This window comes from Schistocerca cancellata, chromosome 6 (genome assembly GCF_023864275.1).
Source record: "Schistocerca cancellata isolate TAMUIC-IGC-003103 chromosome 6, iqSchCanc2.1, whole genome shotgun sequence".
NCBI classification, from domain to species: domain Eukaryota; kingdom Metazoa; phylum Arthropoda; class Insecta; order Orthoptera; family Acrididae; genus Schistocerca; species Schistocerca cancellata.
Genome location: NC_064631.1, coordinates 242,214,516 through 242,237,726, shown reverse-complemented (window position 1 = coordinate 242,237,726; position 23,211 = coordinate 242,214,516). Strand labels below are relative to the sequence as shown.

The following is a 23,211-nucleotide window of genomic DNA, read 5'->3' as shown; positions in this document are numbered from 1 at the left end:
GGCGTGGATGTGTGTGATGTCCTGAGGTTAGTTAGGTTTTAGTAGTTCTAAGTCTAGGGGACGATTACCTCAGATGTTAAGTCCCATAGTGCTTAGAGCCATTTGAACCTTCACAATCAGGAGTGTTGTCAAATGACCTTGCAATCCTCTACTCTTCTTCTTCTCTTACAATAACAATGAGACAGCTGTAGCTGACCATTAGCAGGCTGGAAAACCGGACCAGTACAACTGGTACAGTTCTCACCAGAGAAGACTACATGTGTCAGTTTTAACCGTGCTCGTCGAAGCTTTAACCAACAAGTCCTCACAATGAGAGACAATATTTTTTTAAGTTTACAAGCAACTGTGCGCATTTTGGGTTTATTATTCGATTCAAAATTAACTTGGCTTCCACACCTGAAAGACCCCTGAACAGAGGGCTTCAAGTCATTGAATATTTCAAAATCCTTAATGAAAAAAAAACGTGGGGAGTTGACAGGTTCCACCTCCTGCAGTTTTATAGGGCATTTGTTCACTCACGTTTAGATTATGGCAATGTCATCTACAGATCAGCCTGTATTTCCTACCTCAAGATGTTAGATGCTGTCCACCATGATGGCAGTCGGATATCGACTGGAGCCTTTCGTACTAGCCCAATTCAGAATCCACACAGGCTGGTGAACCACTATTCTGGATTCGGCAATGTACCCTTTTGGCTTGATAGGCACTGAAAATTTCAGCATCACCTCTATCATCGACATTTAATACAGTGGTCTAACCCACCTTTGAACCACTGTTCAGGAGTCTGTACCTTGCAACCAAGCCATTTGGGATTACATGCTACTGACTGTCTCAGGGATCTGGCTCTATCAGACCTCCAAATACACAACCACGGATGGAACGCATTGTCACCTTGGTGTCTTCAGAGGCCCAAAGTGATTTTAAGCTTGAGGCATTACAAGAAAACATGGACTTCAGATTATGTTTTCACAACTTTTGTTTTCATCCATTTTAAGTACATACCACAGTTTCATCGTTGTTTATACAGATGGATCGCAGCAACAAAATGTCCTTGCCTGTTCCGCTGTTTTCCCTGATGGGGTTTTCAAAGTGCATCTTCTGGAACAGTATACAAATTATGACAAGGAGTTATATGGCATTCTAATAGCACTGGAGAATATTCAGACATCACTGTACAAGGTTTCTTGACTGTTCCAATTCGCTTAGTGCTCTACAAGGACTTCACTGAATGTATCCAGTAGATCACCTTATTCAGCTCATCCATGACTCCTTACAGTGGCTCCAGCATCATGGCACAAAGGTGATCTTTTGCTGGGTACCTGGCCACATCGGAATACAGGGAAATGACATGGCCGACAAAGCAGCCAATAAAGCATGTCAGAATGGTGCTGTCCGTAAATGTCCCACCCCATTACACGCCATGATCTCATTTTCTGATAGACATGTCATACGTCACTGGGAGACAAATGGTTGCAGATGATAAAACAAACTGGTCACTCAAATTGACCCCACAGGCATGGCGGACTTCATCTCAGCCTCACTGCAGAAGGAGGTCCTGCTTACCAGGGTGTGCATTGGACATAGTCCTCTAACACATTTTCCTCAATGATTCTGTGAAGTTTGTGGTGTGCCACTTTAAGTTCAGCATATTTTGGCAATATGTGTTGTATATACTGGTATATGCTGATACCAGGGTAGCTATCTGTCTCGATGGAGATTTGCCCACCATTCTTGCCGATATTGATTTCAGTTTGAAATTTTGTGAACTTTCAGGCCTCATCCTTAAATTGGTGGGGAAGGGAGGCAAACTTTAATACATTAAAAACTACTGCGCATGTAGGAACAGCCTTCATACCCACCCATGAGACTGACATGCTGACTTTTCATCAGATCGCTGATGACCATGATGTTGAATGCCTCTCACCACTAATCACCATCACCACAAATGAGTGATTCTTTAATGACCTCATCACTTACAGTTGTTATGCCCTACTTTTATCTCTCTCTCTCTCTCTCTCTCTCTCTCTCTCTCTCTCTCTCTTATTTTTTCTTAAAAATTGGGGATTACTCTGAAAAGTCACTAGATGTGAGTGAAAGAGCTCATGTAGGACGATGATGATAAACATGAAGGCTGCTCCAAGAGCTATCCACATTTAGTTGGGAGGTGTACAGACTGCATTGGAGTTAATGTAGCACATTAAGTCTTATTAACAACTTCCACATAAGATTAAAATCCTTATACGAGTACAGTATTCCTGTTGTACAGTGAGTGAGAATAGGATGCTCAGTATAATGACACCAAATATGTTGATTCTATAAAAGTTTCACTAAGATTAGTCTAGTATCTGTTAACACACACAAAAACTGTGGATGATGTTAGCATATAACAGTTATCCTCACTATTTATCACTGTGACTAACAGATGTGCCAGGCTAAAGTCTAGATCAGGGCCAGCAGCAGTCACGGCGCTACTAATCTTCTTCTCTTAGGTTGGCAACCCGTCGTTGTTGCATAGTGAGTGGAATGATTCTTTGGCATAACCAGTGATAATGAAGAACAGGGGCGATGTATTTCTAGCACCGAAATTGACATCATTGTCTTGTTACTGTTTCTTGATGTATTAGCATGTTTAAAGAGAAATATTTTGTGATTATGTCACCGAGTGCTATAAAATGGACTGATTTAAGTGATTTATTTCTGCACGGAAAAATAATCCGTTGATGCATGTCTCTTGAATTAATTGCAAAGTCACAAAAATTTATCAAATGTGGTTGTGAAATGGCTCGTAGAGTTTCAAAGATTTGTGTGAATGGAATCTTCTGGAAATGCAGCAATAGCCACCACTTTGCGTAAGTGGGTTAGTGTTTTTGAACTTAGTCATGGGAGAAGGTAGGTGGAGCAGTGTTTATTAATAATGGTCACATGTTTGATATATTATTAAACATTGATCCACTTAACTCAGAATGCTCGCATAGATCAGTTGTGTATTTCACTGCTTTCTTGAGTATATCAAGGGCTGTGACTTTGTCATTGGTTTGTAGATACTAGCACAGTTTAAATAACAGTGACTCAAACAAAAAGCAATTAAAATTATAATCTTTGTTTACAGAAATGTTTAGACCTTCCTTCCAAATGCATTATTTTGAAACAAGTAGTCTGCCTGCTACTCTCTCATTGGTTGCGTAACACAAACTGACGCACCTTCTTTTGTTCTCTTCATACCTCATGGAAAATACTGACAACATTTGTGCACAAAACACACAAATATGACACTGGCCCCATTATAGACTTTTACTGATGTGCCAGGTGACTTTGAGATGTCACCAGTTCAGAAGACCCATACTCTTAAAACATGTGCATAAAGTAAAAATTAAAGTATGAGAGAGAATACTCAGTTCTCTCAAAGTTTCTGGATTTGGTTAGGCTTCTTAATGAATGTTACTTTGGTAATGAGTTTCAGTAGAACAAAATCACTATACAGCATTCCTTGTGCAAAACTTTTGTATCTCAACAACCAGTGTTGTGCTTGTGTTATGTGGTATTTTATATGCATATATTCTGTGGATGCCAGTTTTAGGTTTAGTTCTTTATGGTATCTGATGAGCTCATCCCATCGTTAAAACATATTCATAAAATAATTTTTGGGACCAGCAGTCATTCAGTTGTTCGTATACATGACACTGAGAACCAGAATAAGCTGGGTGAACGAGAAAACATAGTTGTCTGCTACAAATCTATGGAGCTGTTGTGGGCAGAGTTTGGATGGTGAAAGCATGCTTGCCTGAACAGAGGAGGCTAACAATATACTACCAGTTCTTGCTTGTGACGTCCTCTGCACCTAAATTGTTGCATGAAGTCAAATCCATTGCAGCCCAAGGCATCAGTTTTAGGAAACAAAAGCTACCAACTATGTGCTCGACTAACGGCCTTCTTACTGCTTCCTTTACTGAAAAGCAGTCTTAGGTTTTAGTTTTTCCATGTGTGTGTACAATATTGGCACTAATTTCCTAGAGACAATAGTTTGTAAAAAAAATTACATTTGAACTTAATGACATTAAATACAAAAACAGATCAGACATATGTGCTTGTCTGTTAGTATGATACCATTTCATAAATTTATTTTGTACCTTCATGCCTTACATAAGGTCCTTTTGCAAGTTTTGCTTTATCATTCTGAAACTTAAACCACTATTAAAACTGATATTTTGTTCTTTTTGCAGTGGTCTTTTTCAGGGTGATTGAACGATTGCTTTCTGTGGACCATCTTAAAAACTATTACAGGCAACAGCCTCTTAGTACAACTGCTGCTCCATAGACATCTTTAATTTGAACTGTCCAATGATTTTGAATGAAATGATGTCAGTTGTTACGTGACAGCCAAAACGATGGTATATAGGGAAGAGCCCTGTACGACAGCAGTTTAGTCCTGCATGAAGAGGACAGCATCAAATACTGTTTATGATGAAAGAAGCTGAAGAAATTAATTAAAATTTGTACCATGGCTGGAACTTGAACTGGGGTCTCCTTGCTTACTAGACAGGAATGCCAACCATTGCACCACAGCACACTATGGCTGACATTGCTGTATGTCGTCCCCTACACAAATGTCAATTCACAGTATCAGCTTATTTACCTTTCTTAGGTTGTCACTATTGCTAAGGCTCTCTTCCATTGGAACAGCACCCCAGAATTGGGCATAAGTGATGATCTAAGAAGGGAGGAAAATAAATTGATGATATGAATTGAAGTTTGTGTTGTGGAGAGCATTGGACTTAGGTAGACGGTACAGCAATTTTAGTCACCCATAGTGCTGCGGTAATGATTTCAAAGTAATGTGGCCTAATTCACTAAAGGATTTTATTTCGATTGATACTGACTATGGAAGCTGTTGTACTTAGGTTAATGACTTACAGCTGATGGCTGAGCAATTGATATAATGGTGCTACTTGCTTTAAATAAATGACAACATGAATGACAGCATCAGTAGCTGTACAGTCATAACCATTGGTTCCTGGTGTTGTTGTGTTGTTGACTACCACAGGTTTTACTCTCTCATAACATAATTGATTGTGATAACAATAACAGTGTGTGCAACTTCATTATCCAATAAGTACAAGGTATTCTGGTGCCTGCTGCCAGTAAAGTTCTCTTTAATGTGTCAGTAAATCCACATTCAAAAACTGTGATCAGCTAATCCTCTTTCTCATATAGTTGGAACTGGGAAACTGTGTTTATTAGTGTAAACAAAAGGACTCTACACCCCTCCCCCCCTCCCCCCTCTGCCCCCCTCTGCCCCCCAATCCCCCCCTCTCCCCCCCTCTGCCCCCCTCTAATTCTAGTATTTCATTGACACATTTTTTGGCCTGTTACTTTTAATTTCATACTATATTTGGTTTACTGCCGATTCTGCTACTATTAGTCTACAAATAAGATAATGTAAAGTTTGTTATGTTGTGTTCATTGTAAATATATCTGTGAATGATTGTTACTAAAAGAGAGATTTTGTTGCAGTCCCCCCTGATACAGCAACAAAAACGCTCCGTCGTAGAAAATAGGGAGGTACGTAAACTTAAATCACAGCTTGATTCGGTGACATGTGAATATACGGATCTTCAAGAGGAGCTGCAGCAAGCACAAGAACAAATAAGAGTTCTGAGTAAGATAATTTCTGACAACAATTAATACAGACATAACACAGTACTTGTTAATTTTGTTATATTTATTAGTTAACTGTGAATCAATTTTTGAAAGCATGTAGTTGTTTGTTATGTCTAGATATTGATGTGAATCAACTAGTTATTAATTCTATTGTATGTTAATGTGTAAAGTCTAATGTAAAATAATTGTGAAAAATTAATTATCGCTGTATGAGAATGCAGGCTGTCTGTCAGTCATCCTGATGAAATCTTTTCATGTGCAGAGTGCCAATGTTTGATTTTCTTACTCATTCTTGCCTGAAAAAGACAAGTAGGAAGCTAAAACAGTGCAAAATTCAGGATAGTGTAACGACAGTGTTACGAAAAAGAGAGATATGGGGGGGGGGGGGGGGGGGCTAGTGAAGGCTATTGGATGTGTTGGCAGTATAGAAGGCTTTGTAGTGCTAAAATGGGAGCAGGGAAGGGGGTAGGTAAGTGGAGAAGTGGGTCTAACGAAGATTGAGACCAAGGGGCTGTAGAAATGTAGGCTATATTGCAGGGAGAGTTCCCCCTGCACAGTTCAGAAAAGCTGATGTTAGTAGGAAGGATGCAAATAACACAGGCTGTGAAGCAGTCTTTGAAGTGAAGCACATTGTGCTGGGCAGCACCGTCAGCAACTGGGTCGTCTAGATGTCTCACGGCTGCAGTTTGTAAGCCATTCATGCAGACGGATGGCTTGTAAGTTGTCGTGCCCATGTTGAAAACAGCACATTGGTTGCAATTTATTTTGTAGGTCACACAACTGGTTTCACAGGTAGCCCTGCCTTTGATGGGGTAGGAGATGCCCTTGATCGGATTGGAGTAGTTGGTCGTGGTGGTTGTAGGATGTGTGGTAGAAGTTATGCACCTAGGTCTATCGCAAGGATGCGATCCCTGAGGCGAGGGGTTGGAAGCAGGTGTGGACTAGGGATTGACAAAGATATTGCCTAGCTTCAGAGTGGTAGAATCAGAGTATATATGACCCGGGACAACCGAGAGATCCAGGAAAAACCCGGAAATTGTTCAGAATTCCAAGAATTTTGTTTTTCATTGTTTTAGTTTACAGTTAAACTTTTGTGATTTTGACTGGTAAGAACCAATACTCTAACAAAGGATATTACTGTATCCCACTAGTGCAGAATAATACAGCAGCAACAAAACATGAACGAGAGAAAAGAAAACGAAAATAAAACCTGTACCATATACAACAAAACAGTGCTCATACAAGCGTCTGCCAACAGGAAAGTGTGTCAAATGCTTTAGGAAGACTATGTAATGCTTTATAACAATAAACTGCCTCTGATGAGCGTGACGTGACAACTGTTTAAATTAGATTCGTTTGAGCAGTTGCAGGCAGCCTCTTGCACATGCGCGGTTGAGTCGCGTAAGAGTAGTACCTTCTCCCACTTCTGGTTACAGAAGTGTGGCTGGGCCCCCTACTTAATATTGCCCCGGTTTGGAAATATAGTAAATCTGAGGCTGATGCACAGAGCAGTCTGCGTTGTGTTGTGGGGGTGGGTCACCTCCACGTGACCTGTGTTTACGTTCAGCGATTTTGTTGTTTCCTCTTCATTTATTGCTCTCACGTTAAATGATGACAAAACGGATATTTGTGGCCAGGAGCTATCAAATGAATTAAAATACGTTCACATAATATGTTATTACCATATTTACTCAAATCTAAGCCGCACCAGAAAAATGAGACTCGAAATAAAGGGAAAAAAATTTCCCGAATCTAAGCCGCACCTGAAATTTGAGACTCGAAATTCCAGGGGAGAGAGAAGTTTTATGCCGCACCTCCAAATCGAAACAAAGTTGGTCCATTGCAATATGAGACACAATTTAGGTCGAATGAATGACGATACACCTACAGTAGTTTGGTTCGAGTCGTAAGCTCAGCAGTTAAGCTTTACAAGGTAGCCATTGCTATGTGTCAGACGCTCCGTCTGTTTTTATACGGGTACCCTTTCTTTCTCACGTGCTTCGTCTGGTTTGAATCAATTGCTTATTTTGCTTTGATCTGATAAGTGCCTTTCTCTTTGTTATAGATGTTTACCTCACTCTAAGCTGAAAATGCATTACTGTACTGTGTCGTGCATTGTTTGTCGCATTCTGATAGTGTGTGTTTACGGCCTGTTGGCGCTCGCAGCATGGCTTGCTTTTGTGCGCGCTACCGCCACTTAAACAAAGAAAGAGAGGAATCGTCTCATTAGCGAAACAATGGCAAGAGACTGCTATTTGTTGTTACTTACACTGCTGCTTTCTTTGATAATGATCAACAAGAACCAAATAATAGACTGCGTCTGATGGAACATGTTCTGAATGAGAGTTAGGCGAAAATTTTTCTCCGTTTGAAAATCTTTGCGGCCGCTTCTTTAGTACATCAAATTCTGCACAGAAATTAGTCATCTTAGATTTAAAAATCTAGTCAGTTGCCGTGCTTCATTTCTGACTGTATCACTATTAGGCATAAGAATAATACGAATATAAACATGACACGATACGTATATTCTTCCGCGCTCGCTGTTGTCTCACTCTAGTTTCGTAGTTTATTAGGCAGACAGGATTTAAATGAGATAGCAGCAAACTCGAAAGAATACATGGCAAAATGTTTATATTCGTATTATTTTTATGGTGAAGAGAATACTGTATGTGATTCAATTTTCATCAGGTTCTTATTAGCAACCATCACTCCTCATAGGTAGGAAAAAATTCAGAACGTAGAGTTGGCCATATTGACAAACATCCCAAACAGTCTTGCCAGTCGGATTTTCGTAGTACATTGTAATTCTGCTACATTCGAAGATGAACAATACGGAATTTATATTTACTTTGTTGGATAATGTATGAAAATGCAGTGGTCGAAACTCGGGCGGAGAAAAAAAGCTCGTCTTCCACCTTTTTTTTAAATTTATTTACTGACACAGAGGTTTTGGCGCCAGTATTTATCTTTGTGCCTACAAAGCATGTCTGTGTAGCGCTACATATATTAGACGGCAGAACTTCTGCTTGCTTTGCACTCGATTCTAAGCCGCAGGCGGTTTTTTCGATTACAAAAACCAGAAAAAAAGTGCGGCTTAGATTAGAGTAAATACGGTAGTTACAGATTTTATTTCCGCCTTTCTAACAGTCAAGCATTAATCGCCTTACAGAACAATGAAGTTATTTTTGCCAGGCTTTTGTTAATCTTTTCTGACGAGGCAGTCAATTTATCTGAAACAAAGTATTTAATTTCACACTATTGGCTAGTTTAAACTGTTCACAGCATTTCAAGTGCACGTATGGCATTATGCCATAATAAAAACCAAACATGAGATGATACAGTACTGGTACGTCAAAAAAATTTACATACGAATGTGCAATTTAAGCTGAATTATGCATTTTAGTTTGGTTCACAAAATTCCGAGGCTCTTGAAGTATCCTCTTTTGTCTTGTTTCTTTTATGACATAATGTGAGGTCTTTTAATGTTTTACACATACGAACATATGGGCTTCCTGCGTCATCGTAGCTGCGCAAGTGCGGTGACACCTGTTATCTGGCGCTCTCTTGGAACTGCTGAAACGAACGTATTTCCAACAGGTTGCCGGAAAATATTGCGAACGGTAGTTTGGAAAGCGTTACATTCAAAACAAATTTCCTTTTACGCAAGATGAACTATGTGCAAGATGTACGATGAATTTCTTAAATCACTAAGCGTTTGATTCTCATTTAAAAATCAACTCTTTGAGTACGACCATTTAGATGGATTTTGTGCCCAGAAGATCAGACATGTACGTCTTTATTAAAAATTTTACTGGCACATTTGTATGATGTATCTTAAAGTGTAACACCCGCAAAAAGATCAACGTTATATGTGGAAGCTTTGCTTCTCTTTCATCTTATTAATCTTAGAGACCAATATTATATGTGAATGCTATTTATATTAATATAAATCATTAACTTTTGTTATTTGTGTGTTCGTGCTACTTAAGAGTGATCTTGCTATTGGCTGACTACATCATGTGCCCTATGCTGTCATCAGCTGGCGAGATCACGTGGCATAAGCTATGACTGGCTTACAAAAGCACATCGCCGATTTCAATGCTTCGGAAAGTGACATGCGGTGTTTGGTGGAATTCAAATTTATACCTTCGTAATACGAAAATATGCAGCATACATGTTGCTGCACCTCAAAGGTCTTTCAAAACATGTTCCCCCCCCCTCAGTTTCGTAAAGTGCCGGAAAATTCTACATCAGTATATAAAACCATAAACATTCAAAGGATTGATGAGTTTTACAGTGCCGAGGAAGAGTATACTGTCACTTAACATGAAAAAAGTGTATTTTCACCCGGGGAGAAGGCGTACTTTTAACTGGGAAATCCGGGATTTTTTTTTTCCCCCCTTGTCCACATATACACCCTGTGGAATTCCACTGTGGGAGGGGTGGTTGAGATACTCCTCTTACTAGGACACAGGATGTGGAAAATGTGATTCAGTTCTTCCAGTCGAGACTGGTACTGAGTCAAGAGAGAGTGCTCCTTTGTGGTTGGATGGTGGATATGTGGGAGATGGTAGGGACTGGAGAAAGAAGGTATGGTAGATGTTTTTGTGTACACATTTGGGACAGTAGTTTCGGCCTGTGTAGGCCTCGGTGAAACCCTTGGTATTTGAAGAGGGACTGCTCGTCACTACAAATGTACAACCACAGTTGACTAGGCTCTATGGAAGGAACTTCTTGGTATGTAATGGATGACAGCTGTCGTTATGGGGGTATTGTTGATGGGTGGTAGATTTGATATGAACGGAGGTACGGATGTGGCCATCTTAGAGGTGGAGATCATCAAGGAAGGTAGCTTGTTGGGTTGAGGAGGAACAAGTAAAGAGAATGGTGGAGTCCCTGTTGCCTTCTTATCCCACCACCCACACCAGGTTGCTTCTTCCATCAGGCACAACTGCAGTCCATAGTCCAACCACAGTGGCCAAACAGTGATCATGTCTGGGAGGGGTGCGGGTGCGTGCGTGCCCGTGTGCGCGTGCGTGTGTGTGTGGGGGGGGGGGGGGGGGGGGGCGGCGTGTGCGCGTGTGTGCTTTTTTTTATACTTCAGGGGAAGGTGTTCAGTTGAAAGCTTAAATGAATAGCGGTCTTTCCATTGTGCCTGTCAGCACTCAAGTGAACTTTTTGAACTCATCCCCCCCCCCTCCCCACCCTTCCAGCAAGAAAATATTAACCTCAGCTAATTCATTTACATGTGGTACCCCTCTCTTCACAGACATCCACCCACTGACCTGTATTCCACTATTACCGTCCTCTTTTTTTTTCCCCTCTCTCTTTGATCTCACTGTGTTTTCAGATTGATTTTAGCTTGCTTTTGTCTTTCACTGTGTGTTTTAAATAGTTTTGAGTTTTTCCACTTTTTTCTCACCTATTGTACATATTTTTATGCATTCTTCCCATGTATTTTTACATGTAAATGCTCTACATCGATCCTGCTTCTGTCATCTGCACCATTGCAGAAAACCTTCCCCATTTCTAGCCAGAATTCTATCCCACATACTGTTCCTTCATTGTTGCGTAGCTCCTGAAATCCTTCCAAATGACCTGACCATCAAAATACCTATCTCTGGGTGCAATCCGTCCTTCCACATTGACATTTCTCTATTAGGTTCCACCAGTTCATAACCCTCATTAACCTACTGCTGCAAAATCATGTAAATCAGGCCCAAACTTTCTTGTAATACCTCCTCTCCATACATAAAATACTCCTGATCTGCAATCCCAGATTTCTGCATCTCATCACTTGCATGGTGACTCTTGCTCTTTAGGAATTAGAGCAGCATGCACAATGCCACTGCAAAATTTCCAGTCTGTTCGTCTCCTGATGCCACCTTGGACTAAAACTATCCACCACCCTGACAAGAGCATCCAAAACTACCCCACATATCCTCATAGCTGACAAACCATGTCTCGCAGACTTATTACTGACAAACCATGTCTCGCAGACTTATTACATTTGCGACATCCTCAGAAACTATCTCCCACCACCATACAGAATTGACAACTTAAACAGAACCAAAACAGTTATGAACCATTACCCCAAAAGCCTAAGTCCCACAGAAGTATGTCTCTCTCCAAAAGTTATCTTTTGCCCCACTCCCAAATTCATCATGGACTTCTTGAACGCTTTCTGTCCATCTCCTGGTCCCTAAGGTAGAAACACTTTTGCCCCAACATTACCTATTAGACTCAGTCTAAAACCAATACTGAACCGTGCCTGACTTGGTTCACTCCTCTATCCAATCGTGACTCACCCCCAATGCCCCCAAACCACTGCTTTTAAGATCCCCGAATTTCCTCAGCTCAAACGTTGCCTCACCATCATTCATCAAATCCTTTAAAACGGAAACTAACCTTACATCTGCAGAAAGAACTGCTATTCACCACTTAAAAACTAAACCTGACCGTACAATCCTACCTTGTGACAAAGGCTCCACTACTGTGGTTTTGAACCACAGAGATTACATGGCGAAGGACTCGGCCATCTGTCAGATATGTCTGCCTACAAACCCTGCCGCAGTGGTCTCATTCCCAACAGCATCTCTAATTCCTCCTCAGATCTGTAGGTGCAATTCAGAACCTCTCCTTACATCCACCACCCCTCTCACTCCTGCCTTCTATATGCTTCCTAAAGACCATAAATCCAACCACCCAGGACACCTCATTGTGGGTGATAACTGTGCCCCCACTGAGAGAATCTCGGGTCACATTGACCAACACCTTAAGCTTACCCATAACCTACTGTCCTATATTAGACACCAATCATTTCCTCAGACTCTCTACAGTTCCTTATTCCTTTACCACACAGTGTCCTGTCAGTCATTGTTGATACACCATCCTCTCCAATGCCCATGGCGTTGCTGCTATTGAAGAATGCCTTTCCCAGCTCATGACTGACTCCAGACATCCAGCCTCCTTCTCAGTCACCATAACACCTATGTCCTCACCCACAATTAAATCTCCTTTGTAGGCATCATCTGCAAACAAATCCAGTGCACAACAATGGTCGCCTTCATGACATCATCATACTATGCTATCTAAAGAAATCCTTCCAGACCACTCAGAATCCTAAACCCCTCACCTGGATCAGGTCCCTCACCCCCACCTGGGTCTCATGGCTCTTTCCCAAATTCGTGAGTGACACACACTGGCCCCTGAGCTATTGCAGCCCATTCTTCTTTCCCGTGGTGCATTTCCTTCCCCTTGCACCTCGCTCCCTGTCCTTGTTGCCCCTGCCCCTGCCCCTGCCCCTGCCGCCTTCCCTTGTGTTACTACTTACATCGACCTGACTATCCACCTAGTTTCTTGTATTCCTTCCAGTTTTTGTTTCCCTTTGCCTTTTCCTTTCCATCCTTTTTGTAAGCTTCAAAAACTGGCAGTTCTTCTATGGCTGTCTCTTCGGTTGGAAACGGCTCATTTAATGCTCCTCCTTAGGCCGGTATTACACTATCAAATTTCTTTGTCAAAGATCTGATCAAATATTCCGTCAAATATATTTGACAAAGATCTTTGACGTAGCGCTAGAAGGGGTATTACACTGTCATCAAATTTTTCGTCAAAGTTCAAGATGGCTGACAACAACTTGTTGTTAACCGCAGCAGTTGCACGTACTGCAATTGCGTTGTGTGCACATGCGGAAAAGAAGTGGGGGGAAAAAAGGAACCATACATACAAGGTTGACAGTCTTAAATTCTTGGGATTACAACTTGATAATAAATTCATTTGGGAGGAGCACACCATAGAACTGCAGAAACGCCTTCAATTCGAGTGTTAGCAGACATAGGCCACATAAAAATGAAAAAGCTGCATACTTCGCCTACTTTCATTCCATAATGTCATATGGTATAATATTTTGGGGTAAATCTTCAAGTCAAACAAAAGTTTTGAGAGTCCAAAAGCGTGTAATACGTATTATTTGTGGAGTAAATTCATGGACGTCCTGCAGAAACCTCTTCAAAGAACTGGGTATACTAACTACTGCCTCTCAGTATATTTACTCCGTAATGAAATTTGTTCTAAATAATATATCTCTTTTTCCAACAAACAACTCAGTTCATACATGCAATACCAGGAAGGACTTAAAAGCACTTACTTTAGTTCAAAAAGGGGTCCACTACTCAGGAACACTCATCTTCAATAATTTGCCAACAAACATAAAAAATTTAGTTACAAATAAAGATCAGTTTAAAAGGAGCCTGAAAGACTTACTAGCGGCCAACTCCTACTCCATTGATGAAATTTTTATAGAAACAAATGATTATTGTATTTATTCATACTATTAGTATTGTTATTTCAGCGTAAAAAAATTGACGTGTTGCACATCCATGAGGATCTCCTCAGCACGGATCTATGGAACGAAAAACTAATCTAATCTGGGTGAAGCCATGGGTTTTAGGACGACACGATAAAAGCATTCAACAAAACTTGTTACGTGAGCTTACAGTTGAAGACGTCAAGTCGTACATAAATTACTTAAGAACGGATGAGCATACATTTCTGTATGTGCTCAGTGAAGTGTATCCTCATAACATAAAGCCCAATATTCACTTAAGAACTGCTACATCTTCAGAAGACAGGCTCACTGTAACCCTCCCATTATGTCAGGTCAGATCAGGTCTCCAATCTTCTTAATCTATTTTTGTATTCAGGGTGCCTCACGTCGTAAAGCGCCTCATCAGCTTCATACATCTCTATTAATTTTGTAGTTGTCGGCACACACCAATTGTATTTACCGGCAATCTTTATAAAAACACTACAGACGACAGAATGCTGCAGCGATGCTAGCGCTCCATGTGGTAACATGTCACATTGCAGTGAACAGAAGACAAGCGATTTCTTTGATCAAATCTACAGCGAGGCCCTAGATTTGAACAAATATTGGACGACATTTGACAAAGTTCTTATTACACCATCAAATATCTTTGACAAAGAAATTTGATAGTGTAATACTGGCCTTATGACCATATTCGAAGCACTTGCCGTCAGGGTCAGGGTCAGGGTCAGGGTCCTTTTGGACTCAGCAGTCATGGTTTGCAACATCTACCTACCTCCTGACAGGCCACCTACACGCTCTACACTCACTACCTTCCTTCAGCAACTCCCTCCTCCCTTCCTCCTCCTCTCGCTTCCCGAGCACGGGGTCCCGGGTTCGATTCCCGGCGGGGTCAGGGATTTTCACCTGCCTCGAGATGACTGGGTGTTTGTGTTGTCCTCATCATTTCATCATCATCCAGGAAAGTGGCGGAATTGGACTGAGCAAAAGATTGGGTAATTGTACAGGCGCTGATAACCACGCAGTTGAGCGCCCCACAAACCAAACATCATCATACCTTCCTCCTCATGTCCATCACTCTTTGTGGGAAAATGCTTTCTCATCTAACTGGGGGTATGCCTCATTGACTAACTTCTGTAGACCACGACCTGTGTCTTCTTAATGATGATTCCCTTGCTCATTTTAGTGCCACATATGGCACTTCTTCTACCATTGATTTTTTTGCTCACTTCCCCTCCCCTCCCCTTCTTCCTTCCTTTCACTGATCACCATACAGTGACTTCTGCAATAGTGATCACTTCGTCTTGATCCACTCATTCACTTCTTACCTCCCAATGGTCAGGTTACCCTGCTGGGCTTTCCGTTGTTCAAATTGACCTCTATATACATCACAAGTTGTGTTTACACCTTCTTTGTCAGGTTGTATTGGTGAAGTCCTCTGTGATCTGTAAGATATTATTATTATTATTATTATTCATGCTGCCGACATTGCCGTTCCATGCTTGATGGGCCCCATTCGCCATCAGCAGCTCTATGCTGGAGCATGGCCATTGCTACCGCTATCTGTGATCGTTGTCATGTGTAGCAACATCTTAAGTGGCACCCACCCTTAACTGGTTGTATTACCTGTAAACAGCTACACACCAAAGCCCATTACTTAATAAAATGGAGCAAGTGGTTGTGTTCTGTCCTTTCGTCACTGGTGTGGGTTACACTCCACACCCTCCAAAGTCGTCAGCAGCAGTCTTCTATTCTGGGCCGTGCCCTCCCAGGTGGACTTTATATGGATCCATAAGTTCCGACAGAACACCTCGCAACCCATTTTGCAGCAGCATTGGTGTCAGCTTTCCTCATCAGGAAACATATCTCCTCTGGGCGTTTAACTGTATTTGGCTCCAAAGCATTTTCCCGTCTCATTGGAGAGACAGTATTGTGGTTTCTGTCCTTACGCCCAGCAAGGATCCATTGTCCCTTGATAGTTACTGGCCCTTCAGTTTGACAAATGGCCCCTGCAAGTTTTTTGAACAATGGTGGCTTGCGGGCTCAGTTGGGACCTCAAATTTCAGGACCTTTAAATCTCCTTATCAGTGTGGCTTTTGGGAGGGACAGTCTCCGATTCATCATCTTCTTCAATTGGAAACCACAGTTCAGAAGGCCTTTTATCAGTCTGCTATCTTGTTGGTTTTCTTCAATCTTTGTAAGACCTATGATACAGCTTGGTACCATCACAGCTTACTTACACTCCCTGAGTGGGGTCTTTGGGCGCCCTCCCAAATTTTATTCAACCGCTCATTGACCTCTGCAGAGCAACAGCTCCAGGTTGCCATCCAGCACACATTGGTGTAGGTACTCTCGTGGTTTTCCTCCTCCCCCATTAAATCTGTCCACCCTGATCTGGAGCTCTGCCTCAGTGCCCAGTGCCAGACTGTGGTCCCCAATTCCATTCCTTAGGTCTCTTTTTGACAACAAGCTTGCTTGGTTGCCCCTTATTCACTTTCTTGAAGATCAGCTGTTCCTGTAAATTCAATGTGCTTCACTTCCTTGCCCACACCTCTTGGGGCAGGGTTGTTCAACCCTTCACCACCTTCATTGGGCATTAGTTCTGTCCCATCTAGACTATGGTTGTCAAGTTTATAGATCAGCTGCCCCTTCCACACTGCTCCTCTTGAACTCAGTTCACTATTGTGGTATATGTTCACTCACAGATGACTTTTGCACTAGCCTTGACAATAGTCTTCTAGTTGACGCTGGGATGCATTCTCTTTTGGTTCGGCAGTCCCAGTTCCTGGTTTCCTATGCCATCATTATTCACTAGTCACATGCTCACCCTCCTATTCTATTCTTTTCACGGCTTCAGGACGTCACCCACCCATTGCTCCTCCCTTGAATGGGTTTCCATTATATGGCTCTGCCTCATTTCTGTCCACTGTGATTTGCATCTTACCCCATGTCCCCTACGTTCACTCCCGACCATTCTCTTTTGGTTAGGATTCAGACGGATCTCTTCTGGGGTTTGAAAGCGTCCATCACTCAGATGGCGTTCCATTGTTTGTCCCGTCCGCTGCTGTTACAGGAGTTTCACGATACCATTGTTTTTTCTTTTTTTTTCATTGATGGCTCTAAATCCACCGGTCACGTGGAATAGACCTTCATGTTGGCATAGGAACACCATCTCTTGTCTGCAATGCCTAGGTTGTTTAGTGTGGAACTGGTGGCCAACTATCAGTTCTTATTTATTAAATGGTCCTTCCTCGCCCGAGTTTACTCTTGTATGGACTTGATGAGTGGCCTTCAGGCTATCACTCGGTGTTTTCGAGGCACCACTTGGTCTCTGTCATCCACAACCTTATTACAGATTTTGCCAAAGCTGTCTGGTCCATTTTCTTTCTGTTCTTGGCCATGTATGTATCTTGAGTAATGAACTTGCCACACTGAACCAATTTGTGGCTTTTCATCAAATCCATTTTTGCTCAATTATGGACTGCATTGTAGGGGCGGTATCCCCTCTGTCAAGGAGACTCCCACCATGAGGTGTTCTTCTCGAAGGGTATCTACCATTCTCTGCTGTCTTTTTATTGGACATACTAGGTTGACCCACAGTTCTTTTACCCTCTCAGAGGGCTCACAGTTCTTTCGTGAGTTAATGCGTGTTGCACACGGGGCCCTGAGCTATTGCATCCCATTCTGTCTCCCCTGGCTGCATTTCCTTCAGCATGCCCCTCCCTCCCCATCCTTGCTCCTTCCCTGCTGCCCCCTCATTCCCCTCTCTTGGTGTTTTCATTTATGTCGATCTGGCTATCCACCTGGTTCCCTGTACTCCTTGCAATTTGGTCTCTCTTGCCTGTTCTCATTCATCCATTTTGATATTTTGGTCCCTCCTTTGTGGCTTGACCTCCACTTCTAAATTTTCTGTCTGTAGTGTGAGCCATTTGGGGGACGAACCCCCTCTTAGTGTCTGCAGTGTGGATTCTTGTCCCCCACTCCCATTCCTGACCCCCCCCCATTCCTGACCCCCCCATTCCTGACCCCCCCATTCCTGACCCCCCCATTCCTGACCCCCCCATTCCTGACCCCCCCATTCCTGACCCCCCCCATTCCTGACCCCCCCATTCCTGACCCCCCCATTCCTGACCCCCCCATTCCTGACCCCCCCATTCCTGACCCCCCCATTCCTGACCCCCCCATTCCTGACCCCCCCCCATTCCTGACCCCCCCCATTCCTGACCCCCCCCCATTCCTGACCCCCCCCATTCCTGACCCCCCCCCCATTCCTGACCCCCCATTCCTGACCCCCCCATTCCTGACCCCCCATTCCTGACCCCCCCATTCCTGACCCCCCCCATTCCTGACCCCCCCCATTCCTGACCCCCCCATTCCTGACCCCCCCCATTCCTGACCCCCCCCATTCCTGACCCCCCCCATTCCTGACCCCCCCATTCCTGACCCCCCCCATTCCTGACCCCCCCCATTCCTGACCCCCCCATTCCTGACCCCCCCATTCCTGACCCCCCCCATTCCTGACCCCCCCATTCCTGACCCCCCCATTCCTGACACCCCATTCCTGACCCCCCCCATTCCTGACCCCCCCATTCCTGACCCCCCCATTCCTGACCCCCCCCATTCCTGACCCCCCCATTCCTGACCCCCCCATTCCTGACCCCCCCCATTCCTGACCCCCCCATTCCTGACCCCCCCATTCCTGACCCCCCCCATTCCTGACCCCCCCCATTCCTGACCCCCCCATTCCTGACCCCCCCATTCCTGACCCCCCCATTCCTGACCCCCCCCCCCATTCCTGACCCCCCCCCATTCCTGACCCCCCCCATTCCTGACCCCCCCCATTCCTGACCCCCCCCATTCCTGACCCCCCCATTCCTGACCCCCCCATTCCTGACCCCCCCCATTCCTGACCCCCCCATTCCTGACCCCCCCATTCCTGACCCCCCCATTCCTGACCCCCCCATTCCTGACCCCCCCATTCCTGACCCCCCCATTCCTGACCCCCCCCATTCCTGACCCCCCCATTCCTGACCCCCCCCATTCCTGACCCCCCCATTCCTCCCCCCCACACACATTCCTTCCTTCCCCCCCATTCCTCCCCCCACACACATTCCTTCCTTCCCCCCCACACATTCCTCCACCCCCCCACACACATTCCATCCTCCCCCCCACACACATTCCTCCTCCCCCCCCACACACATTCCTTCCTCCCCCCACCACACACACAATCCATCCCCCCCCACCCACACAACCAACCTCTCCCCCTCCCACAACATCCTCCCCTCCACACACACATTCCTTCCTTCCCCCCTCCACACACACATTCCTTCCTTCCCCCCTCCACACACACATTCCTTCCTTCCCCCCTCCACACACACATTCCTTCCTTCCCCCCTCCACACACACATTCCTTCCTTCCCCCCCTCCACACACACATTCCTTCCTTCCCCCCTCCACACACACATTCCTTCCTTCCCCCCTCCACACACACATTCCTTCCTTCCCCCCTCCACACACACATTCCTTCCTTCCCCCCCTCCACACACACATTCCTTCCTTCCCCCCCTCCACACACACATTCCTTCCTTCCCCCCCTCCACACACACATTCCTTCCTTCCCCCCTCCACACACACATTCCTTCCTTCCCCCCCTCCACACACACATTCCTTCCTTCCCCCCTCCACACACACATTCCTTCCTTCCCCCCCTCCACACACACATTCCTTCCTTCCCCCCCTCCACACACACATTCCTTCCTTCCCCCCCTCCACACACACATTCCTTCCTTCCCCCCCTCCACACACACATTCCTTCCTTCCCCCCCCTCCACACACACATTCCTTCCTTCCCCCCTCCACACACACATTCCTTCCTTCCCCCCCTCCACACACACATTCCTTCCTCCCCCCTCCACACACATTCCTTCCTCCCCCCTCCACACACACATTCCTTCCTCCCCCCTCCACACACACATTCCTTCCTCCCCCCTCCACACACACATTCCTTCCTCCCCCCCTCCACACACACATTCCTTCCTCCCCCCTCCACACACACATTCCTTCCTCCCCCCTCCACACACACATTCCTTCCTCCCCCCTCCACACACACATTCCTTCCTCCCCCCTCCACACACACATTCCTTCCTCCCCCCTCCACACACACATTCCTTCCTCCCCCCTCCACACACACATTCCTTCCTCCCCCCCTCCACACACACATTCCTTCCTCCCCCCTCCACACACACATTCCTTCCTCCCCCCCTCCACACACACATTCCTTCCTCCCCTCCACACACACATTCCTTCCTCCCCCCTCCACACACACATTCCTTCCTCCCCCCTCCACACACACATTCCTTCCTCCCCCCTCCACACACACATTCCTTCCTCCCCCCCCTCACACACACATTCCTTCCCCCCCCCCCCACACACACATTCCTTCCCCCCCCCCCCACACACACACACATTCCTTCCCCCCCCCACACACACATTCCTTCCCCCCCCCACACACACACATTCCTTCCCCCCCCCACACACACACATTCCTTCCCCCCCCACACACACACATTCCTTCCCCCCCCACACACACATTCCTTCCCCCCCCACACACACATTCCCTTCCCCCCCCACACACACATTCCTTCCCCCCCACACACACATCCCTTCCCCCCACACACACATCCCTTTCCCCCACACACACTCCCTTCCCCCACACACACATCCTTTCCCCCCACACACACATCCCTTCCTTCCCCCCTCCACACACACATTCCTTCCTTCTCCTTCCTTCCCCCCTCCACACACACATTCCTTCCTTCCCCCCTCCACACACACATTCCTTCCTTCCCCCCTCCACACACACATTCCTTCCTTCCCCCCTCCACACACACATTCCTTCCTTCCCCCCTCCACACACACATTCCTTCCTTCCCCCCCTCCACACACACATTCCTTCCTTCCCCCCCTCCACACACACATTCCTTCCTTCCCCCCTCCACACACACATTCCTTCCTTCCCCCCCTCCACACACACATTCCTTCCTTCCCCCCCTCCACACACACATTCCTTCCTTCCCCCCCCTCCACACACACATTCCTTCCTTCCCCCCTCCACACACACATTCCTTCCTCCCCCCCCTCCACACACACATTCCTTCCTTCCCCCCCTCCACACACACATTCCTTCCTTCCCCCCCTCCACACACACATTCCTTCCTTCCCCCCCTCCACACACACATTCCTTCCTTCCCCCCCTCCACACACACATTCCTTCCTTCCCCCCCTCCACACACACATTCCTTCCTTCCCCCCTCCACACACACATTCCTTCCTCCCCCCTCCACACACACATTCCTTCCTCCCCCCTCCACACACACATTCCTTCCTCCCCCCTCCACACACACATTCCTTCCTCCCCCCTCCACACACACATTCCTTCCTCCCCCCTCCACACACACATTCCTTCCTCCCCCCTCCACACACACATTCCTTCCTCCCCCCTCCACACACACATTCCTTCCTCCCCCCTTCACACACACATTCCTTCCTCCCCCCCCTCCACACACACATTCCTTCCCCCCTCCACACACACATTCCTTCCTTCCCCCCCTCCACACACACATTCCTTTCTCCCCCCTCCACACACACATTCCTTTCTCCCCCCTCCACACACACATTCCTTCCTCCCCCCTCCACACACATATTCCTTCCTCCCCCCTCCACACACATATTCCTTCCTCCCCCCTCCACACACACATTCCTTCCTCCCCCCTCCACACACACATTCCTTCCCCCCCCCCCCCACACACACATTCCTTCCCCCCCCCACACACACACATTCCTTCCCCCCCCCCCCCACACACACACACATTCCTTCCCCCCCACACACACACATTCCTTCCCCCCCACACACACACATTCCTTCCCCCCCCCCACACACACATTCCTTCCCCCCCCCACACACACATTCCTTCCCCCCCACACACACATTCCTTCCCCCCCCACACACACATTCCTTCCCCCCCCCACACACACACATTCCTTCCCCCCCCACACACACATTCCCTTTCCCCCCACACACACATCCCTTTCCCCCCACACACACATCCCTTTCCCCCCACACACACATCCCTTCCCCCCCCACATTCCTTCCCCCCCCCACACGTTCCTTCGCCCCCTATCCCTTCCCCCCATTCTTTCCCCCCCCCCCCCCACCAAGGTAGCTCCCTCTCTTGCAGTCCCAAATCTTGTAGAATCCTGCTCTTCCTCTGTGCCCTGCCCTCCTCATCCTCTGAAAGAGGTTATGGTAATGGTGGTGGTGAGGAGGAGGAGGAGAACAACACAAACTAATCCGGTGGAAACACAATGGATATTATAATCACCTATCTAAAATATAACACAGTGTCTCCTCTTATCCTATGTTCTGTCTTGCTCTTCAAGAAATTCACTTCCGTGATGACTACCCCCAACGTTTCGTGGTTATTGGGCATTCTGTCGGAACTGTCTCCATCCCTAGATAGCATCTGGAGGGGTGTGCACTTTTGTTTGCACAGATGTCATTGGTGACTGGATCCCCACCAACCTGGAAACAATAGCAGTCTGAATGCTAATGACTCCAGCAATCACCATTTGCAATGTCTACCTCCCTCCAGGTAGGCCAATTCCTTATTTTGAACTGCGTACCTTAATGTAGCAAGTCCTGTCTCAGTACCTCCTCCTCGAGGAATTCGTGCAGTCTCTTCACATGACACAAACCCAGGCCGGGGTTCAATTAACAACTAGTTGATACAGCACTTGTATGTTACCCAGAGACAACATATGTTCAGTGTTTTCAACTGCATTTTGTTCATGGGTACCTTCCTCTTGCAATTGCAGAACAGCTTAGTTATCACCATCCTTAAGTTCTGGTAGAACCCAACATCTCTCCACAGCTACCAACTGATTAGCCTGACCAACATGCTTTGTAAACTGCTCAAGAGGATGATGTGCTTCTGATTATGTTGGGTACTCAAATCTTGGAGCCTTTTGTGCCAGTATCAATGTGGCTTCTGACTATTTACTCTTGTTGGAAACAGTAATCCCATGAGCTTTTACTATCTACCGATACCTTGTCATAGTCTTCTTTGACCTACATAAGGCGTATGACACGGCTTGGCACTGTCACATTTTAGTTACCCTCCATGACTGGAATTTTCGCGGCATCTTTCCGATTTTCGTCCACAAGTTTT

General features: G+C 45.6%; 1 protein-coding gene across 3 annotated transcripts in view; it reads left to right on the top strand.

Moving 5' to 3' along the window:
• LOC126190960 (myosin-11-like) overlaps positions 1-23,211 on the top strand; it is a 216,523-nt gene that overhangs the window by 25,855 nt on the left and 167,457 nt on the right. For all 3 annotated transcript variants that reach the window (XM_049931622.1, XM_049931621.1, XM_049931623.1), the window contains exon 6: positions 5,512-5,656. In XM_049931622.1, coding sequence (XP_049787579.1) covers positions 5,512-5,656 — 145 coding nt within the window. The remainder of the gene's footprint in view (positions 1-5,511; positions 5,657-23,211) is intronic.